Source organism: Mobula birostris, chromosome 8 (assembly GCF_030028105.1).
Source record: "Mobula birostris isolate sMobBir1 chromosome 8, sMobBir1.hap1, whole genome shotgun sequence".
NCBI classification, from domain to species: domain Eukaryota; kingdom Metazoa; phylum Chordata; class Chondrichthyes; order Myliobatiformes; family Myliobatidae; genus Mobula; species Mobula birostris.
The window spans coordinates 125,663,135-125,684,789 of record NC_092377.1 but is presented as its reverse complement, the minus strand read 5'-3'; the positions used below and the strand labels follow the sequence as shown (position 1 = coordinate 125,684,789).

The 21,655-nt window shown below is 49.1% G+C and overlaps 1 protein-coding gene across 3 annotated transcripts in view; it reads left to right on the top strand.

Moving 5' to 3' along the window:
* LOC140201665 (myelin-associated glycoprotein-like) overlaps positions 1 to 21,655 on the top strand; it is a 117,408-nt gene that overhangs the window by 74,623 nt on the left and 21,130 nt on the right. For all 3 annotated transcript variants that reach the window (XM_072266128.1, XM_072266129.1, XM_072266127.1), the window contains exons 2-3: positions 10,929 to 11,008; positions 20,717 to 21,082. In XM_072266128.1, coding sequence (XP_072122229.1) covers positions 10,954 to 11,008; positions 20,717 to 21,082 — 421 coding nt within the window. In that variant the 5' untranslated portion in view covers positions 10,929 to 10,953. The remainder of the gene's footprint in view (positions 1 to 10,928; positions 11,009 to 20,716; positions 21,083 to 21,655) is intronic.

Genomic DNA, 21,655 nt, shown 5'->3' with positions numbered 1-21,655 from the left:
AGTCAGAGGGACGACACTTTCAGAGTGATAGTTCTGTGGGAGTGTCACACTGTCAGAGAGTCTGTACTGAGGGAGCTACACACTGTCAGAGAGACGATACAGATTGAGTATCAGATTTTTAGAGGGATAGTACTGAGGGAGTGTCACACTGTCAGAGGGACAGTACTGAGGGAGTGTCACACTGTCAGAGGAAAAGTACTGAGGGAGTGTCACACTGTGATAGGGATAGTACTGAGGGAGTGTCACACTGTCAGAGGGACAGTACTGAGAGATTGTCACACTGTCAGAGGGACAGTACTGAGGGAGTGTCACACTGTCAGAGAGACAGTACTGAGGGAGTGTCACACCGTCAGAGGGACAGTACTGAGGGAGTGTCACACTGTCAGACGGACGGTAAAGATGAAGCGTCACATTGTCAGAGGTACGGCAGAAACTTAGCGCCACACTGTCAGAGGGACAACAATAGGCGAGTGTCACAGTGCCTGAGGGACGGTACTCTCGGAGCGTCAGACTATCAGAAGGACAGATCTGAGGGTGTGTCACACTGTCAGCGGAACGGTACTGTGTGAGCACCACACTGTCAGAGGGACAGTACTGAAGAAGTGTCTTACTTTTAGAGGAACAGTACTAAGCGAGTGTCACACACTGAGGGTGACCGTACTGAGGGAGTTTCACGTTGTCTGAGGGACAGTATGAAGCGTCTTAGGGGTAGTCGGGACGGTGTACCACACTGTCAGAGGGACAACGCTGAAGGAGTGTCGGACTGTCAGATAGACGATATTGAGGCAGTGTCACACTGTTAGAGGGACGACACAGAGTGAATATCACACTTTCAGAGGGATAGTACTGAGGGATTTTCACACTGTCAGACGGAGCATTCTGAGGGACTGTCCCAGTGTCAGAGGAACGATACTGAGTGAGTATCACACTTTCAGAGCGATATTACTGCGGGAGTGTCACACTGTCAGAGGGTCATTACTTAGGGAGTTTTACACTGTCAGAGGGACAATACAGAGTGAGTTTCAGACTTTTGGAGGGATTTTGAGTGTCATACTGTGAGAGGGACAATACTGAGGGTGTGTCACTCTATCAGAAGGACAGTACTGATGGAGTATCACACCTTCATATGAACAGTCCTGAAGGAGTTTCACACTGTCAGAGGGACCGTACTGATGGAGTGTCACACTGTCATAGGGACAGTACTGAGTGACTGTCACACAATCATACAGACAGTGCTGAGGGAGTGACACACTGTCTAAGGGACAGTACTGAGAGAGTGTCCCACTGTCAGAGGGACAGTACTGAGGGCTTGTCACACTGTCAGAGGGATAGTACTGAGGGAGTGTCCCACTCACAGGGACGGTACTGAGGGAATGTCAGAGGGGGTTTTGTCGTTTATGTTACTGTGTAGGCTAATTAAAATGGCTTTTTTGTTATGTTACACTTGAGAATGCTTCTTCGTTATGTTAAACGCTGAGAAAGTTCTTGTGCTAGCAGCTTGTTTTGGGTTACAGTGTGATAAGAATATGTGCGAACCAATTGGGATAGTTGTTATGTTTTTGGTGTATTTGAAGATATTGTTTGCACGGGGTTTTGGGGGAAAAGGTGGGAGAGAGAGACAGAGGATGGACCAGGTGCTGTGATGACCACTAACTGGTCGGACCCCAAGCAGGGCTTTCGGCGAGGAGAGGAGACGGAGACAGACTCGCGTGGAGCATCTGGTTGACCACCGTTGTTGGTCCCAGGCGGCCGGTCGAGGTGGCCCGAGGGGTCGCAGGGTGAAGAAGAAGGGTCCTGAGCTCCAATTGTTTGTGCACGAAGAAATTGAACTTTGATAAGTGTGGCGCCTTTTATTTTCCTTTTATATTGTATCCTCTATTAATTATATAGTTCCAGTAATATCTATAAACAGTAAATCATTTAATCGTATCTGGTGTATTGTCTGTTATTTGGGCGGGGTGGGGTACATCACACAGCATCCACACAAACTAATTACCCAGTTTGGTGCGGCCGAGGGCTGAGCGAGCCGAGCGACCCTGAGGTTGGCCAGGGGGCTACAGAGGGCTATACTGGTGGGGTGTCACACTGTCAGAGATACAGTACTGACTGTGTGTCACACTGTCAGAGGGGGACACTGAGTGTGGAAGCTGTATCATCAGACAGCAGCGTACAAAAGATTCTTGAGCTTCTTTAGTGACAGCTCGTACACTTGTCCATTCTGCGGACGGGCGGAATCAGTGCACGACGCGGACACAGAACGTGAGAGGTTGCAGACCCTGTTTCCGTATCTCAGAGCTGCTGCTACGGTTCTGGGAGCACTTTAGTCCGGCGTTCCTCATCTACGGCCCCCAGTTCGGAATGGAGCGGGGCAAGAGGAGTATCTCCTGGTGGACATGGACCCGGGCCTGGCCAAGATGGCCAACAGTGGGTCTAGGCGGCAGAAGTTGGAGGGCGATAACCGGTGCGACTGCTTCCAATTTTCCAAGGATACACCCGTGCCCAGATGTCCTTGGAAAGGCAGCACGTGGTCACGACGAACACAGTGGGGGATTTCCGTGTGCAGAGGTCCCAACACGATCTAAACTGTTACATCATCAGTAGGAACCGTATTGGAATTCGTAAATATTGATTGTCTTGTGTCAATATGTTGGAAATAAACTTTTATAGTTTTGATTATTAAAAAAGGGACAGGACTAAGGGAGTGTCACGCTATCATAGAGACAGCACAGAGGGAGTGTTACCCTGTCCCAGTGATAGCTCTAATGGAGAGTCAGACTACAGGCCACTTTTCTGAAGATTCATTCTTGCCCGGCTGTCCTTGGAGAGGGAGCACGGTGACACAATGGGTACAATGGGGGAGTTCAGGGAGTGTGGGGCTCCTGGTGTGTTGACTGTTTTATTGATATTAGTAACCATGTTTTAATTTGAATACACTATATTTTAATTTAATTTTAATTTTAATATTGACTGCTGTATCTTGTGTATATGTAACGTAAATAAACTTTTAAACTTTGCAAGTAAAAAGGGTTGTACTAAGGCGTGTCACACTGTCACGAGGACGGTACTGAGAGAATGTCACACTGTCAGAGGAACAGTACTGAGGGAATGTCTCACTGTCAGAGGGACTGTACTGAGGAAGAGTCACACTGTCAGATAATAAAGGACATTACTAATGGAATGTCAGACTGCAGACTACTTTTCTGACGATTCATTCTTGCCCGTCTTTCCTTGGAGAGGGAGCAGGCAGTTGCAATGGGTACAATGGGGGGAGTCCGGGAATGTGGGCCACCTGGGGGGATGACTGTTTTATAGACAGTAGTAACCATTTATCCATTGAGTATATTGATTGTCTTGTAAATATTGGCTGTCTGTATCTTCTGTATATGCAAAATAAATAAACTTTTATTAAATTGTAAGAAAAAAGGGCAGTACGAAGGGTGTGTCAAACTGACAAAGGGACAGTACTGAGGGGGTGTCACACTGTTAGAGGAACAGTACTGAGGGAGTGTCACACTGTCAGAGAAAAAGTAATGAGGGAGTGTCACACTGTCATGAGCGACGGTATTGAGGGAGTGTCACACTGTCAGAGGGACAGTACCGAGGAAGTGTCACACTGTCAGAGGGACAGTACTGAGGAAGTGTCAATTTATCAGAAAAATGGTAATGAGGGAGTGTCACACTGTCACAGCGCCAGTACTCAGGGAGTGTCACTCTGTCAGAAGGACAGCACTGAGTGAATGTAACGTTTTCTCAGCGTCAGTACTGAGGGAGTATCATACTTTCAGAGGGACAGTACTGAGGGTGTGTCACGCTGTCAGAGGGACTGTACATAATGAGTGGCACACTCTTACAGGGACGGTTATGAGGGAGCGTCACACTGCCAGAGGGACGGTATGAGGGTTTTTCACACTGTCAGCGCGACAGTACTGAGGGAAAGTCACACTGTCACAGGGACAGTACTGAGGGAGTGTCACACTGTCAGAAAGATGGCACAGATGGGTTGCCACACCATCAGGGGGACAGTACTGAGGGAGTGTCACACTGTGAGAGGGACTGTACATAATGAGTGGCACACTCTTACAGGGACGGTTATGAGGGAGCGTCACACTGCCAGAGGGACGGTATGAGGGTTTTTCACACTGTCAGCGCGACAGTACTGAGGGAATGTCACACTGTCACAGGGACAGTACTGAGGGAGTGTCACACTGTCAGAAAGATGGCACAGATGGGTTGCCACACCATCAGGGGGACAGTACTGAGGGAGTGTCACACTGTCAGAGGGACAGTACTGAGGGAGTGTCACACTGTGAGAGGGATGGTACTGAGGAAGTGTTACACTTTCAGTGGGACACTAGTGAAGGACTTTCACACTGTCAGAGGTACGGTACTGAGGGGTTGTCACACTGTCAGAGGTACGGTACTGAGGGGTTGTCACACTATCAGAGGGAGAGTACTGAGGGAGTGTCCCATGTCAGAGGGATAGTACTCAGGGAGTGCAACACTGTCAGAGGAACAGTACTGAGGCGGTGTCACACTCTCTGAGGGACAGCACTGAGGGGTTGTCACAATGTCAGAGGTACGGTACTGAGGGGTTGTCTCACTGTGAGAGGGACAGTACCGAGGGTGGGTCACACTGTCAGAGGGATAAAACTGAGGGAGTGTCACATTGTCAGAGGTACAGTACTGAGGGAGTGTCACATTCAGAGGGCAAACATTGAGGGAATGTCACACTTTCAGACGGACGGTACTGAAGGGGCGTCACACAGTCAGAGAGACAGCACTGAGTGAATGTTACGTTTTCTAAGTGTCAGTACTGAGGGAGTGTCATACTGTCAGAGGGACGGTACTGAAGGAGTGTCACAATGTCAGAGGTACAGTACTGAGGGGTCGTCACACTGTGAGAGGCACAGTACTGAGGGAGTCTCACACTGTCAGAGGGATAGTACTGAGAGAGTGTCACACTGTCAGAGGGACAGCACTGAGTGAATGCTACGTTTTCTAAGCGTCAGTACTGAGGGAATGTCATACTGTCAGAGGGACGGTACTGAAGGAGTGTCACAATGTCAGAGGTACAGTACTGAGGGGTCGTCACACTGTGAGAGGCACAGTACTGAGGGAGTCTCACACTGTCAGAGGGATAGTACTGAGAGAGTGTCACACTGTCAGAGGGACAGCACAGAGTGAATGCTACGTTTTCTAAGCGTCAGTACTGAGGGAATGTCGTACTGTCAGAGGGACAGTACTTAATGAGTGGCACACTCTTACAGGGACGGTAATGAGGGAGTGTGACACTGTCAGAGCGACAGTACTGAGGGAGGGTCACAATGTCAGAGGGACGGTACTGAGGGGTTGTCACACTATGAGAGAAACAGTACTGAGGGAGTGTCACACTGTCAGAGGGACAGTACTGAGGGAGTGTCACACTGTCAGAAAGACAGTACAGATGGGTTATCACACTGTCAGGTGGACATTACTGAGGGAGTGTCACACTGTCAGAGGGACAGTACTGAGGGAGTGTCACACTGTGAGAGGGATGGTACTGAGGAAGTGTTAGACTTTCAGTGGGACACTAGTGATGGAGTCTCACACTGTCAGAGGTACGGTACTGAGGGATTGTCACACTATCAGAGGGAGAGTACTAAGGGAGTGTCCCATGTCAGAGGGATAGTACTGAGGGAGTGTCACACTGTCAGAGGAACAGTTCTGAGGCGGTGTCACACTCTCTGAGGGACAGCACTGAGGGGTTGTCACACTGTCAGAGGTACGGTACTGAGGGGTTGTCACACTATCAGAGGGAGAGTACTGAGGGAGTGTCCCATGTCAGAGGGATAGTACTGAGGGAGTGTCACACTGTCAGAGGAACAGTACTGAGGCGATGTCACACTCTCTGAGGGACAGCACTGAGGGGTTGTCACAATGTCAGAGGTACGGTACTGAGGGGTTTTCTCACTGTGAGAGGGACAGTACCGAGGGTGGGTCACGCTGTCAGAGGGATAAAACTGAGGGAGTGTCACATTGTGAGAGGTACAGTACTGAGGGAGTGTCACATTCAGAGGGCAAACATTGAGGGAATGTCACACTTTCAGACGGACGGTAGTGAGGGAGCGTCACACAGTCAGAGGGACAGCACTGAGTGAATGTTACGTTTTCTAAGCGTCAGTACTGAGGGAGTGTCATACTGTCAGAGGGACGGTACTGAAGGAGTGTCACAATCTCAGAGGTACGGTACTGAGGGGTCGTCACACTGTGAGAGGCACAGTACTGAGGGAGTCTCACACTGTCAGAGGGATGGTACTGAGTGAATGTTACGTTTTCTAAGCGTCAGTACTGAGGGAATGTCGTGCTGTCAGAGGGACAGTACTGAATGTGTGTCACACTGTCATAGGGACGGTACTTAATGAGTGGCACACTCTTACAGGGGCGGTAGTGAGGGAGTGTGACACTGTCAGAGCGACAGTACTGAGGGAGTGTCACGATGTCAGAGGGACTGTACTGAGGGGTTGTCACACTGTGAGAGAGACAGCACTTCAGGCGGACAGTACTCCCTCGGTACTGTCAGAGGGACAGTACTGAGGGATTGTCACACTGTCAGAAAGACGGTACAGATGGGTTATCACACTGTCAGGTGGACATTACTGAGGGAGTGTCACATTGTCAGAGGGACAGTAGTGAGGGAGTGTCACACTGTGAGAGAGATGGTACTGAGGAAGTGTTACACTTTCAGAGGGACAGTAGTGAAGGAGTCTCACAATGTCAGAGGTACGGTACTGAGAGGTTGTCACACTATCAGAGGGACAGTACTGAGGGAGTGTCACACTATAAGAGGGAGAGTACTGAGGGAGTGTCCCATGTCAGAGGGATAGTACTGAGGGAGTTCACACTATCAGAGGAACAGTACTGAGGGGGTGTCACACTCCCTGAGGGACAGCACTGAGTGAATGTTACCTTTTCTAAGCGTCAGTACTGAGGGAATGTTGCACCATCAGAGGGACAGTACTGAGGGTTTGTCGCACCGTGAGAGGAACAGTACTGAGGGAGTGTCACACTGTCAGAGGGATAGTACTGAAGGAGTGTCAAGATGTTAGGAGAACGGTACTGAGGGGTTGTCGCACTCTGAGAGGAACAGTACTAAGGGAGTGGCACACTGTCAGAGGGACGAAACTTAAGGAGTGTCACAATGTCAGAAGAACGGTACTGAGGGGCTGCTCACTATGAGAGGGACAGTACTGAGGGAGGGTCACGCTGTCAGAGCGATTGTCCTGAGGAAGTGTCACACTGTCAGAGTGGCAATACTGAGAGAGTGTCACACTCAGAGGGACGGCACTGAGGGATTGTCACACTTTCAGACGGACAGTACTGAGGGAGTGTCACACAGTCAGAGGGACAGCATTGAGTGAATATTACGTTTTCTAAGCGTCAGTACTGAGGGAGTGTCACACAGTCAGAGGGCCAGCATTGAGTGAATATTACGTTTTCTAAGCGTCAGGACTGAGGGAGTGTCATACTGTCAGAGGGACGGTACTGAAGGAGTGTCACAATGTCAGAGGTACGGTACTGAGGGGTCGTCACACTGTGAGAGGGACAGTACTGAGGGAGTCTCACACTGTCAGAGGGATAGTACTGAGAGAGTGTCACCCTGTCGGAGGGACAGCACTGAGTGAATGTTACGTTTTCTAAGCGTCAGTACTGAGGGACTGTCGTACTCTCAGAGGGACAGTACTGAGTGTGTGTCACACTGTCATAGGGACCGTACTTAATGAGTGGCACACTCTTACAGGGATGTTAATGAGGCAGTGTGACACTGTCAGAGGGACAGTATGAGGTTTTGTCACACTGTCTGAACGACAGTACTGAGGGAGTGCCATGATGTCAGAGGGTCGGTACTGAGGGTTTGTCGCACCGTGAGAGGAACAGTACTGAGGGAGTGTCACACTGTCAGAGGGATAGTACTGAAGGAGTGTCAAGATGTTAGGAGAACGGTACTGAGGGGTTGTCGCACTCTGAGAGGAACAGTACTAAGGGAGTGGCACACCGTCAGAGGGACGAAACTTAAGGAGTGTCACAATGTCAGAAGAACGGTACTGAGGGGCTGCTCACTATGAGAGGGACAGTACTGAGGGAGGGTCACGTTGTCAGAGCGATTGTACTGAGGAAGTGTCACACTGTCAGAGTGGCAATACTGAGAGAGTGTCACACTCAGAGGGACGGCACTGAAGGATTGTCACACTTTCAGACGGACAGTACTGAGGGAGTGTCATACAGTCAGAGGGACAGCATTGAGTGAATATTACGTTTTCTAAGTGTCAGTACTAAGGGAGTGTCATACTGTCAGAGGGACGGTACTGAAGGAGTGTCACAATCTCAGAGGTACGGCACTGAGGGACGTCACACTGTGAGAGGGACAGTACTGAGGGAGACTCACACTGTCAGAGGGATAGCACTGAGTGAATGTTACGTTTTCTAAGCGTCAGTACTGAGGGACTGTCGTACTCTCAGAGGGACAGTACTGAGTGTGTGTCACACTGTCATAGGGACCGTACTTAATGAGTGGCACACTCTTACAGGGATGTTAATGAGGGAGTGTGACACTGTCAGAGGGACAGTATGAGGTTTTGTCACACTGTCTGAACGACAGTACTGAGGGAGTGCCATGATGTCAGAGGGTCGGTACTGAGGGTTTGTCGCACCGTGAGAGGAACAGTACTGAGGAAGTGTCACACTGTCAGAGGGATAGGACTGAAGGAGTGTCAAGATGTTAGGAGAACAGTACTGAGGGGTTGTCGCACTCTGAGAGGAACAGTACTGAGGGAGGGTCACGCTGTCAGAGTGATTGTACTGAGGAAGACTTACACTGTCAGAGTGACAGTACTGAGGAAGAGTTACACTGTCAGAGTGACAGTACTGAGAGAGTGTCACACAGAGGGACGGTACTGAGGGATTGTCACACTTTCAGACGGACAGTACTGAGGGAGTGTCACACAGTCAGAGGGACAGCATTGAGTGAATATTACGTTTTCTAAGCGTCAGTACTGAGGGAGTGTCACACAGTCAGAGGGACAGCATTGAGTGAATATTACGTTTTCTAAGCGTCAGTACTGAGAGAGTGTCACACTGTCAGAGGGACAGCACTGAGTGAATGTTACGTTTTCTAAGCGTCAGTACTGAGTGACTGTCGTACTCTTAGAGGGACAGTACTGAGTGTGTGTCACACTGTCATAGGGACCGTACTTAATGAGTGGCACACTCTTACAGGGATGTTAATGAGGCAGTGTGACACTGTCAGAGGGACAGTATGAGGTTTTGTCACACTGTCTGAACGACAGTACTGAGGGAGTGTCACGATGTCAGAGGGTCGGTACTGAGGGTTTGTCGCACCTTGAGAGGAACAGTACTAAGGGAGTGGCACACTGTCAGAGGGACGAAACTTAAGGAGTGTCACAATGTCAGAAGAACGGTACTGAGGGGCTGCTCACTATGAGAGGGACAGTACTGAGGGAGGGTCACGCTGTCAGAGCGATTGTACTGAGGAAGTGTCACACTGTCAGAGTGACAGTACTGAGAGAGTGTGACTCTCAGAGGAACGGCACTGAGGGATTGTCACACTTTCAGACGGACAGTACTGAGGGAGTGTCACACAGTCAGAGGGACAGCATTGAGTGAATATTACGTTTTCTAAGCGTCAGTACTGAGGGAGTGTCATACTATCAGAGGGACGGTACTGAAGGAGTGTCACAATGTCAGAGGTACAGTACTGAGGGGTCGTCACACTGTGAGAGGGACAGTACTGAGGGAGTCTCACACTGTCAGAGGGATAGTACTGAGAGAGTGTCACACTGTCAGAGGGACAGCACTGAGTGAATGTTACGTTTTCTAAGCGTCAGTACTGAGTGACTGTCGTACTCTTAGAGGGACAGTACTGAGTGTGTGTCACACTGTCATAGGGACCGTACTTAATGAGTGGCACACTCTTACAGGGATGTTAATGAGGGAGTGTGACACTGTCAGAGGGACAGTATGAGGTTTTGTCACACTGTCTGAACGAGAGTACTGAGGGAGTGTCACGATGTCAGAGGGTCGGTACTGAGGGTTTGTCGCACCGTGAGAGGAACAGTACTGTGGGAGTGTCACACTGCCAGAAAGACGGTACAGACAGGTTGTCACACTGTTAGGCGGACATTACTGAGGGAGTGTCACACTGTCAGATGGACGGTAATGCGGGTGTGTCACACTGTCAGAGAGACAGTACTGAGGGAGTGTCACACTGTAAGAGGAGCAGCACTGAGGGAGTGTCACACTGTCAGAGGGCAGTACTGACGGAATGCCACACTGTCAGACAGGCCGTACAATGAGTTCTATAGCCCTCTCAATGAAAGGTTGGACCAAGATCTTCAGTTGAGCCTGCAATCTTTCACCTCACGGTTGATAGTCATTAATAACATCCTCCGTTTCAGGGAAAATTACCCCAACCTGTCCAGTCTCTCCTTATAACTCAAACCCTCAAATCCTCGTGACATCGCCGTGAATCTTTCCTGCATTCTCTCCAGCTTAGTGATATTCTTCCTGTAGCTGGATGACCAGATCAGCACAAAATGCTCCAAGTCGTCTGCCAACACATTGAACAGATAACGTTCTAACTTTTGTTCTCATTGTCCTGAGGAATACTGTCCAATGTGCCAAATGCCTCCTTCACCATTTCCTGTCATTTCCCTGTTCCCTTCTGATTCAGAGGGGCCCAGTTCCTCTTCCGTGTGTCCTTTTTCTTAAAGCTCCCTTTAAAAAGTCCAATACAGCATTAAAAACGAATGAATTAGTAGTGTGTGGGATTACTAATGGGAATAGCTTGGAACAATTTGGGAAACTTCTTGTCTCGCACGGATCTTGGAACCATGTCAGTTTGTAGGAGATTCATTGTAACTATTTTTTTTCAGTCTGAGGGCGGAAAACTGACAGAATATGCTGGATCTGAGAACAATTGGAAAGGTGTACTTCCTCCTGCCACTTCTTCAAGGTAAATCAGCAGCAGCTCGGGCAGCAAATCCCCGATTTTCCTCTAGTCCGGCCGGTGTGTCACTAACCAGGGTACTCAGGGCTGAGTAGGGGGCTGGACTGTGTGTTCGGCTGGTCAGCTGACAGAGCCAGAATCGTACAACATAAACAGGCCCTTCAGCCCAATTTTTTCCTGCTGACCAAGGTTCCAATTTAAATTATTCACAAACACAAGAGATTCTGCAGATGCTGGAAATCTTGAGCAACACACACAAAATGCTGAAGGAACTCAGCAGGTCAGCAAGCATCTCTGGAGGGGAATAAACGTTTTGGACTGAGACCCTTCATGTAGCCATTTGTCCAGCTCTGCTCCATATACTTCTAAACATCTCCTCTCCGTGTCCCTGTCCTTATGTGGTTAATCTACCTGGCTCAACAACTTCCTCTGGCACTTTGTTCCTCATAGAGTGGACGTGGGAAGGACGTTTCCTCCAGTAGCAGTCTAGGACCAGAGGGCACTACCTCCAAATCAGAATTATCCCTTTAGAACGGAGTAAGAGGAAATTCTTTTGCCAGAGTGTGGTGAATCTGTAAAATTAATTGCCACAGACAGTTGTGGAGGCCAATTCATTAGGTGTAGTTAGAGTAGAGGTTAATATGTTTTTGATTAGTAAGGACCTCAAAGGTTACAAGAAGAAGGCAGGAGAATGGCGTTGAGAAGGATAATAAGTCAGTCCTGAGAGAATGGTGGAGCAACTCGATGGGCTGAATGGCCTAATTCTACTTCTGTGTCTTCTGGTTTTATAGTCTTATATATTGTTCACTTTCTGGGAGAAGAAATTGCTCCATGAGTCCCCATTAAATCTCTCCCCCATCGCTTTAAACCTGTGCCTCTGTGGTCTTGATTTCCCAACTCTGAGAGAAAGACTGCAAACTTTTACCCTATCTATATCGATGATGATTTTATACACCTCAATGCAATCATCCTGTATGATACACTTCAATGATGAATGTTCCAACCAGTTTAACCTCTCTCCATTACTCAGTCTCTGATCAGGGTAGTGGAAGCAGCTTTAACAAGATTAACCGGTGGGAATTGGGTCATTCACCCATGGAACGTGTGGGTCAGTGGGGTGAGAGCCCGGCTGATTGGTGAACAGCTTCACAGAGATATCACCGGCTCGGTAAGAATAGTCAGTGACAACTCAACAGTGTTGGTTCACAGTCTTGCTGACATGGTGGAAATGCGTGAAACCACGGGGATTGGGTAGTCCTCAGAACTCGGCTGATTGAATTCTTGAAATCACACATCAGCAGTTAGCTCCCATAGTTCAAAGTTCAAAGTACATTTATTACCGAAGTATGCAGAATATATAAAATCTTGAGATATGTCGCGGAGCAGCGAACTGAACCTTGTCTCCAGCTCCGACATCCTGATCATTGCCAAACTTTGGGTTGTTCCTCGCTCTCGGACCCGAACCCTGCCGCTTCGATACTCACTCGGGCTCGGGCTTGGACCCGGGCACCACCGCTTCATCCCTGCCGCACCTCGGCTCTCATCGCCTCTGTTCTACCTCATCGAATAGCCTTCAAGTCGCTCCAGCAACAGCCAAACATTGGTTCATTCCTCGCTCTCAGGACCAGGTCCAGATGACTCGACTCGACCCTTACAGGCCACGTCACAACTGTTCTGTATTTCCCAGACTTCACACCGCAAAAATACTACGCCGTACAGGCAGTTCAAATATCAACTGCGAAAGGGAAGTTACAGGCTATTGATTGCTGTGATCGTATCGGGAAAAAAAGTGTGATTAATACCGTAATTTATCGTTTTTTCGGCTTTGCTGTCAACAAGTCGTCGCTGTGTTTCACCAACGCTCTCCTACATCGGAAGTTTAACGTGAAGCTCCATAGAAGGAGGATAACACTGTGTGAGTGGCAGTGCTGAGGGAGGATAACACTGTGTGAGGGGCAGTGCTGAGGGAGAGTCACACTGTGTGAGGGGCAGTGCTGAGGGTAGTCACACTGCGGGACGGGTGGTACTGAGAGAGAGTCACACTGCACGAGCTCTCCCTCCTAAAGTTGGAAAATTGCGGAACAATCGGAAAGAACAGGTTCAGAACCACCAGAAGTTTTGGGAGAACAGAGTCTCATCTTGGATGTGGACTAGAGCAGTGGCTCTTCCCGGAAGGATTCTGTTTGTTTAGTTTTTGGTTCGTGTGTCGAACGCTGAGTCGTTTCTGCAGCTGACGGATTGCGAAGGTTCCATTCTTAAACTCTGTCTGCAGCGGGGACGGATTTATTCCGTCTTGTAACAGCGAAAAATCCCTCCCGTTTGGAGTGTCTATCCTAGGGCGATGAGGGAAGACGTCTTTCGACTTTGGTTTTCGCAGTTGCACGGACAGCGCTGAAGTTGTTTTTTTCACAAGGACATCCCTGTCTGTTGACAGCTAACACCAATTTTCCCTCCGCTCTCCGACCTGTTGTTTTTGAAAGACAGTTTGCTGGTGCTCCCTTGGTTGTATAGCTGTGTATTATCCCAGCGGGGGCGTGTTCGTCATGGCGGGCTGCAGCTGTTAGATGTCGGCATCCAAGTCCATGAGACCACAAGACTTAGGAGCTGAATTAGGCCATTCAGCGTATCAAGTCGGCCCCACCATTCCATCATGGCTGATCCCGAATCCCAAACAACCCCATACACCTGCTTTCTCGCCATAACCTTTGATGCCCTGACCGATCAGTCGTGTGCGGAGGCTGTGGCTTCTGGAGTTACAGACAGCGAGAAATTACCCATTCTAATTATTGACTTTGAAAACGCTCTGCAGTGTGCTGTACTAACTTCAGTCAGTAAGAATAGCACTTCAAAAGCCAATGCTTGTCGTGTTCGTCTCGTTGCTTCTACAAAATTGAACGGGAAGACCATATTCTATCGTCGGTCTGGGACAGATATGTTCCTGGCCGTGAGTAGGCTTTCCATGACGGTGGAGCGGATGCTGGTGCCTGTGAAGTTGGTTATTCTTTCCGACGCCCACCCCAAATATCCCTGGTGCGGTCCTCATCCCCGGCTGTGCTCTCTTGGTACAGTCAAATACAACCCCAGTGCGGTACAGGGCATCTCCGCGGGGGGTTGATCACATTTCCTCATTTCAGTGCCGCCTGCTGGTGCAACTGGAACGGGGTGGGGATGCAGATGGAAGCTTTCAGGTGCAATTTGAGGGGCATTACTACAGTACCGCGACGACGTGCCTGTAAGGACTTTGGGCATATTCGAAGGCTGCTATCTTCACTTTGGATTCATAGAGCAGCACTGCTGAGCCTTCCCGACCTATCCCTACTCCTGCTATTCCTCACCCCCAGCCGTCCCTCCCAACACCATCCCCCCCCCCACCTGCCAGTGGTGCTGAAAGTCGGGGATGGGCGGGGCGCGGATGACGGTGAGGGGTAGGGTCAGGTAATGGGTATGATGGCCAAGAAAAAGAACAACCATCTCGGGGCCTCTCCCCAGAAGGAGAAGGGGCAGGAGGTGTCTGAGATTCAACAAAGGCCTGGGGAGATCGGGGTACGGAAAGTGGTGCCTGAGTCTGGGGGCGCCTCCGAAATAGAGGTCAACGTGCCGCAGCACCCCTGTGGTCTGAAGATATGGAGAGATGTGTCCTCTGTGTCTGCAATCTAGGGGCCACTCGAGGGAAAGGATTTACTTCCGGTTAAGGCCGTATACTCAGACTATGTACCCCCAGAGCTGGAGGATAGCCCTGCGATACAAGGGTCCTCCGGCGGTGTGGCTTCTCTTCAGCATTTGTCCTCCAGGCTGGTGAGCGACGCCATTTTAGAGAGGGCACGTGAGGAAGCAGAATTGCCTTCGGTTGAGACTGTGTGCCCAGAGCACCCATCCTCTGGGGAGGAGGAAATCCCTGGAGAACAGGGATCGCCTGTGAGTGGAGAGTCATCGGTGGGTTTAGTCTCTCAAACTGTTGCCTCAATCGAGGCCGTGCCCTGCTGAGAGATTCCGGTCCCGGTGGATGAGGGGAATCGGAATAGCCCCAGATCACTACCCTGCGCAGTTATTCATAAGGTGGGTGTCTCAGTAGATGAGGAGAGAGGGAACTCTGCTAATGTAGTTTCTGGGGAGGGTGACAAGTGTGTAGAGGTGAACATGTCCCGGACGGCTCGCGCCCTCCATTCCAATTCCAGGAGAATCAGTGGGCTGTCTGCTCCGAGATCGGATTATACGGTACCGGGTGGTGGCAGTGAGTGGGAGATCTACCATGACCTGCGTTGGGACCTGTCTCTGGGAGGGATTCTGGATCCAGGGGTGGTGGGCCTTCCTCTATAACTGATCATGAAGTAGTGCCCATGGTGTGAAGCTCACAGTGCCTTTTCGTGATGCACAGAGGCTGTTCTTGTAAGGGCTACATTTCACTTCTTTGCCTTGGACTGCAGACTAGACACGCCTTGGCGGTCTGCTTTTACCACCCAGCGGCTGGAGAAATTTCTTTATACAAGGGTCCTTCCCCTGAATACTGGGGCGCTGTCCACCTGTCCATTCTGTGACCAGGAAGAGTCAGTGTACCACATTTATATGGAGTGTGAGAGGTACTGCCCCTATTTGAATATTCGAAGGGGCTGTTCCTCAGGTTTTGGTTGCACTTCAGCCCCGCAATCCTGATATGCAGGCACTCAGTACAGAATGGGGAGGTCCTTCGGTAGATCTGCTGGTGAGCTTGGCCAAGATGACCATACATAAGTCCATGTCATAAGGGAGCGTTGGGAGCGGACCCAAATGCAAGACACAGACACTGAAGTACTTGGAACAGGACAAAGTTGATCAAGAGAGCAAGGGGAGTCAGGAAGAAACGACGCTGGACATGGACACATGCCCTGGAAGAGACAAGAACACCAGGCCTGGGCTAGGACTAAGACTAGGAAAGCGGGACCAAGACAAAGAACTTGGAACTAGGAGTCTGGGATACGACTTCGAGCCAGAGACCGGACAGGGACCCTTAATCCGTGTCTTCACTCGGGTGTGTACCCCGGATCTAGGCGAGGACAAGACGTGGCTACAGGACTGGACGTGGAACTCTTGCACAGGACGAGGCACATGGGCAGGGCGAGAACACAAAGCCTTGACTTGGACAGGACGAGGTTCTTGGACGTTGCTTGGACTAGACGAGGTTCGTGGACATGTCCTGGACTAGACGAGGTTTGTGGACATGTCCTGAGCTAGACGAGGAACTTGGACGTGCTCTGGGCTGGGCGAGGTAACTCCTGGGCAGAACGTGGCTCTTGGACTAGGTTTGGCTCGGCTCTTCGGTATGTAGCCGAGACTCCTCCTTGGAGCGCACGGCTGGGTGACTGCCGAGGTAACTGTCGGGGATTTGGATGGGGACGATCCAGCACAGGACGAGAACACGAAGCCTTGACTTGGACAGGACTGGAACACGGTGCCTGGAACTTGGAACACAGGAACACAGAACACAAAGCCGGGACCCCTCCTTGGGAACAGAACATAGTGCTGGGATTCTTCCAGACACAGAACGCTAAACATGAACACACAAAGGGACAGCTCCAAAGTCAGCGATAGATTGTTCCTTATCTTGACGCAACAAGTCTCCAGTCTCTCTCCGGCGGGTTAACTTGACGGGGAATTTTGACGAAGAGGCAGACGAAGGTAGCAGGCGAGGACTTAGAAGGAAGGGGAAGGGGACAGTCCAGCCGGAAATCCTTGGTTTGAGAGGTATTTATGTGCCAACCCAAAACGAGAATCAGGTGTTTCAATTAAGGCACCTAATGGAACGAGGAAAAACAGGAAAAGCCAGAATAAAGAATCGACGGACCAGACCATGACAGTCCATGTAGAAAGCAGTGAAGGTATCTGCCAGAGCCCAGGCCGACTCTTTGCCCCCCTTCGAGGATGTTCATGCCCGGCTCTCTTTGTTGAGGGAGCATGGAGTTACCATGGGTACAGTCGAGGATTTCCAGGAATGGTGCCCACTGGCCCCCTTCCCCCCACCACACACAGGGATTTGGCTGTTTAACATATTTTCATTTGAACACGTTCACTTTCTTGTAAATACTTGACGCTTGTATTTTGTATATTTTTGTGTGCTTAAACCTGTAAAAGAAAAAGTGTGGTGCAGAAGGAACACTGCACTGTAGATATTGAAGAATTTGAGTGTCACACATTCAGAGTCACGTGTGTTAAAGTGGAGTTTATTATCAGATGCTCAAGTACAGGTATGCACGTGTAATGAAAAACTTTCTTGCAGCAACATCACAGGTATAACAACATGAGATAGAATTAGATTAGATTATATGCAACTTTATTATCATTGTGCCGAGTATAGATACAAAACCAATGAAATGCAATTAGCATCTGACCAGAAGTGCAAAGGAATAGTATTATTCAAAAGGAATAGTATTATTTACGTACCCCGTAACAGGTTAAAGAACCAGCAGAAATGGAAACACCTTGGAGTCTGGTATTGCTATTTACTGAAGCTCGTTTATTAGCAACTATGCAATACAGTAATATAAATTCAGACAAATCAAACAGGTTAGCAAAGTTCATGCATATATATAAGGGTGGAAATATCTAAAACCCAAGCTTCTTCAAGCCTAGGGGTAAATGAATACAGTCTTACGATGATGGTTAAATGAAATCAGTTCAGTTCGTGGTATTGAGTTGAATAGTGATGGAGAGAGAGAGGTGTTGTAGTTGTCCGAGTAAGCCGATGCCGTCGGTTCTTCCCGTTGTCCTCCGAAACTTCCAAGTTAGCCAAACTTGACCAACTTAAGAGCACCGTCTTCAACTGGTAGCCTAAACCAATCTAGGCAAAGGTTAGACATCACAATCGATCCTCAGCCCCACACTCGTGGGCATCTGAACAGAATAATGGTAACTTCGCCAAAACTTAATGCGTCTGTGTGTCCAGCGAAACAAGCAATTACACTGGTTTAAATACTGTTGTGCTGAACACCAGCTGCCCATCAAGTAGCTCCTCCCTTCTCTCTCTGCAGGAACCCAGAAGCTGGCAGTGTCCTTGCAGAAATCCCAAACAAACTATAAGCAGTCTTCACCCCTCTCTCAATAACAAGTTGTTTCTGCTGTACAGCTGCATGCTCTCTCTCTCTTTTTAAAAGCACAGTCCATAATGAATAACTCAGGATATCGTCACAGTGAATAAAAAGTAAATGCTACAGCATACAAAGATAGAAGTACTGAGACAGTCCAATATGGGTTCAATACTGTTTAGCGCTGTGATGTGATGTTCAGCAGGGTCACAGCCTTAGGGAAGATGCTCTTCCTGAGCCTGCTGGTGCGGGAGCGGAGGCTTCTGTAGCGCCTACCGGATGGAAGGAGAGTAAGAAGTCCATGGGTAGGGTGAGATGCATCCTTGCTAATGCTTTTCGCCCTGCCCAGGCAGCGTTTATGGTAGATGTTCTCAATGGTGGGCGATAATCCGCTGGGCAGTTTTCACCACCCGCTGGAGTGCTTTGCAGTCCGACACAGGGCAATTGCCATACCACACTGAGATGCAGCTGATGAGTATGCTCTCAATGGTACAGCGGTAAAAGTCCATCAGTATCCTAGGACGGAGGTGAGCTTTCTTGACGCTCCGCAGGAAGTAAAGGCGCTACAGAAAATAAAGGCGTTGTGAGATGCACAGCGTTGAGAAGGACAACATGAATTATACACAATCTTACAAGAAAAAAACACAACTGATGGCAGCAGTGATAGGGGACCCTATAGTTAGGGGGTCAGACAGGCGATCCTGTGGACGTAGGACAGAAACGCGGATGGTAGTTTGCCTCCTAAGTGCCAGGTTCTGGGATATTTCTGATCGCATCCACGATATCTTGAAGTGGGAAGGAGAACAGACAGATGTAGTGATACATAAAGGTGCCAATGACATAGGTAAGAAAAGGGAGGAGGTCCTGAAAGCAGACTATAGGGAGTAAGGAAAGAAGTTGAGAAGCAGGACAACAAAGGTAGTAATCTTGAGATTACTGCATGAGCCATGTGACGGTGAGTATAGGAATATAATGAGGTGAGGGATAAATGCATGGCTGAGGGATTGGAACAGGGGGCAAGGATTCAGATTTTTGGATCATTGGAACCTCTTCTGGGGCAGGTGTGACCTGTACAAAAAGGACGAGTTGAACTTGAATCAAAGGGGGACCAATATCCCGACGGGGGGGTATGCAAAATCTACTGGGGAGAGTTTAAACTCGAATTGCTGTGGGGTGGGAACCAAACTGAAGTGATGGAGGAAAGGGAGGCTGGTTTACAGATAGAGAAAGCTTGGAGACAGTGCGAAAGGGGGAATAGGGAGGTGATCGATAAGGGACGCACTCAGACCGATAGTTTCAGAAGTGTCTATTTTAATGCGAGGAGTATTATGAACAAAGCGGATGAGCTTAGAGCGTGGATCAGCACTTGGAGCACTGATGTTGTGGCCATTACAGAGACTTGGATGGTGCAGGGATGGCTACTTCAAGAATCAGGCTTTAGATTTTTCAGAAAGGACAGGGAGGGAGGCAAAAGAGGTGGGAGCGTGGCACTATTGATCAGAGATAGTGTCACAGCTGCAGAAAAGGAGGAAGTCATGGAGGGGTTGTCTACGGAGTCTGTGGGTGGAAGTTAGGAATAGGAAGGAGTCATTAACTCTACTGGGTGTTTTTTAACAGGGACATTGAGGAGCAAATAGGGAGACAGATTCTGGAAAGGAGTAATAATAACAGGTTTGTTGTGGTGAGACATTTTAATTTCCCAAATATTGATTGGCAACTCCCTAGAGTGAGGGGTTTAGATGGGGTGGGGTTTATTAGGTGTGCTCAGGAAGGTTCTTGATACAATATGTTAGATAAGCTTACAAGAGGAGAGGCTGCAGAGCAGATCAGTTTGGACACTCCATTTCTTCCTTTTTGTCGGGTTCTGTCGGGTTTCGGCGGGACTCAAGTGCAGACCAATGAATACTATTTTACCAGGATTATTAGGGAGCACAAAGGCAACAGTCTTTCAAAAACAGAAGGCAGGCACGAATCCAAAATGGCAGGCAGAGGTCTTCACAGGAAACGCAGTCAGGCGAGGGCAGACAATCCAGAGCGCACAGGCAAAAATCGGGTCCAAGAGCAGGCAAGGTCCAACACACAGAATCAGGCAAAATCGGTTGGCAGAAGTCGCAATGACAGGCTGGAATGACACAGGTCAGAACTGGGACAAACTGGCAGAGAATGCTAGTCAAGGCGGGGTTGAAATGGATAGGGTAATGAGTGAAAATTAGAGACAAGTAGGTGCAAATGAGGAGACAAGCATGTAATTGGAGGAAGTCCAAAAAAGGAAAAGGGCTGTACCAGAACCCACATGGCCAAGTGAAAGAAAACAGAAATTAAAGACTGTCATAATCCAGAGCTACCAGCACAGGCCGTTCGACCCAGTGTTCAGGCCGGATCTTTAACACTTTTGTGTTAGACGACAGCCCTTCATTAATTTTCCTGATAGTGCTAGACTAACGTCATTGGTCCTGAGGCGAATGAGCCAACAGAGGATGAACCTGCTTCCCACCACCCACGCCCCCACCCCGCGACTAACAGGTCCCCTCCATTTGTGAGGAGTGGTGGGTTTCCTTGTGTCTCCCACACTTAGAACGCACTATGTCCACAATACAGGAGTGATACAAGGGGTGTTCACAAGCAGTCCATTACCAAACATTGTTCATTCTCTCCTCAGTCGCAGTGTCGAGTGAGTGGTCAGCTAACACACCACGACATGTGAAGGCACAGAGTGGCTTGTGTGCCTGGATTCCGTGCCAGTACCGTTATCCATCATATCTGCATGAGAGGTCGAGGACTGGTATCTGGTATGTCAGAAAAAATACAAAATCTCCTCAAATAGTCTTTCACTCCCGCTATCACAGAAAGGCGATACAGAAGTTTCGTTATCGAACCCGTCTGTCTGGAGACTTGAAAGACGGTGACTGTTCCCTGGTTATAGACAACATCACTCAGAAAGATGAAGGGTGGTACTCTTTCAGAATTGAATTTGACCGATGGAATCGTTACCACTATCGCCCCGTTACGCGGCTCCGTGTTACTGGTAGGTGTTCTGTGCGGTCACTCAACAGCAGACATTCAGCAGTCGGTGGGGAATAATGTAAACTTGTACTGGGTCCACATTCACATCGTCACAGCTCCTGATTTTCAGGAAACTTCCAATTCATTCCCGAAGCAGCCTCTGTACTATCAGCTTTGCGACTGTTCCTATGTTATCAAATCCAATCTATGTTCCCAATCATATTGAAGCACAACTGACATGGACATGAGAGGTTCGCAGAGTCATGTGCAGTTTCTTGCCGAATTTGGCCACTCTGTATGTGGCAGTGTTCAGCTTCCCACCGGCTCTCCACTCCTTCTCCATGTCCTTCCTGGCCATCTGCACACCCCTCCTTTCCATCATCATTTGTGTTATAATCCAACATCCAGGCCATTCCCTGATCTCACTACTAACATCGGGCAGGTGGTACAGAAGCCTTGTGTACCACACCACCCAGTTCAGGAACAGTTATTACCTTCCAAACACCAGTCTCCAGAACCAGCGTGGATTACATCAAACACCACTATTCTGAACTGATTCTATGACCTCCAGACTCACTTTCAAAGACTATTCACA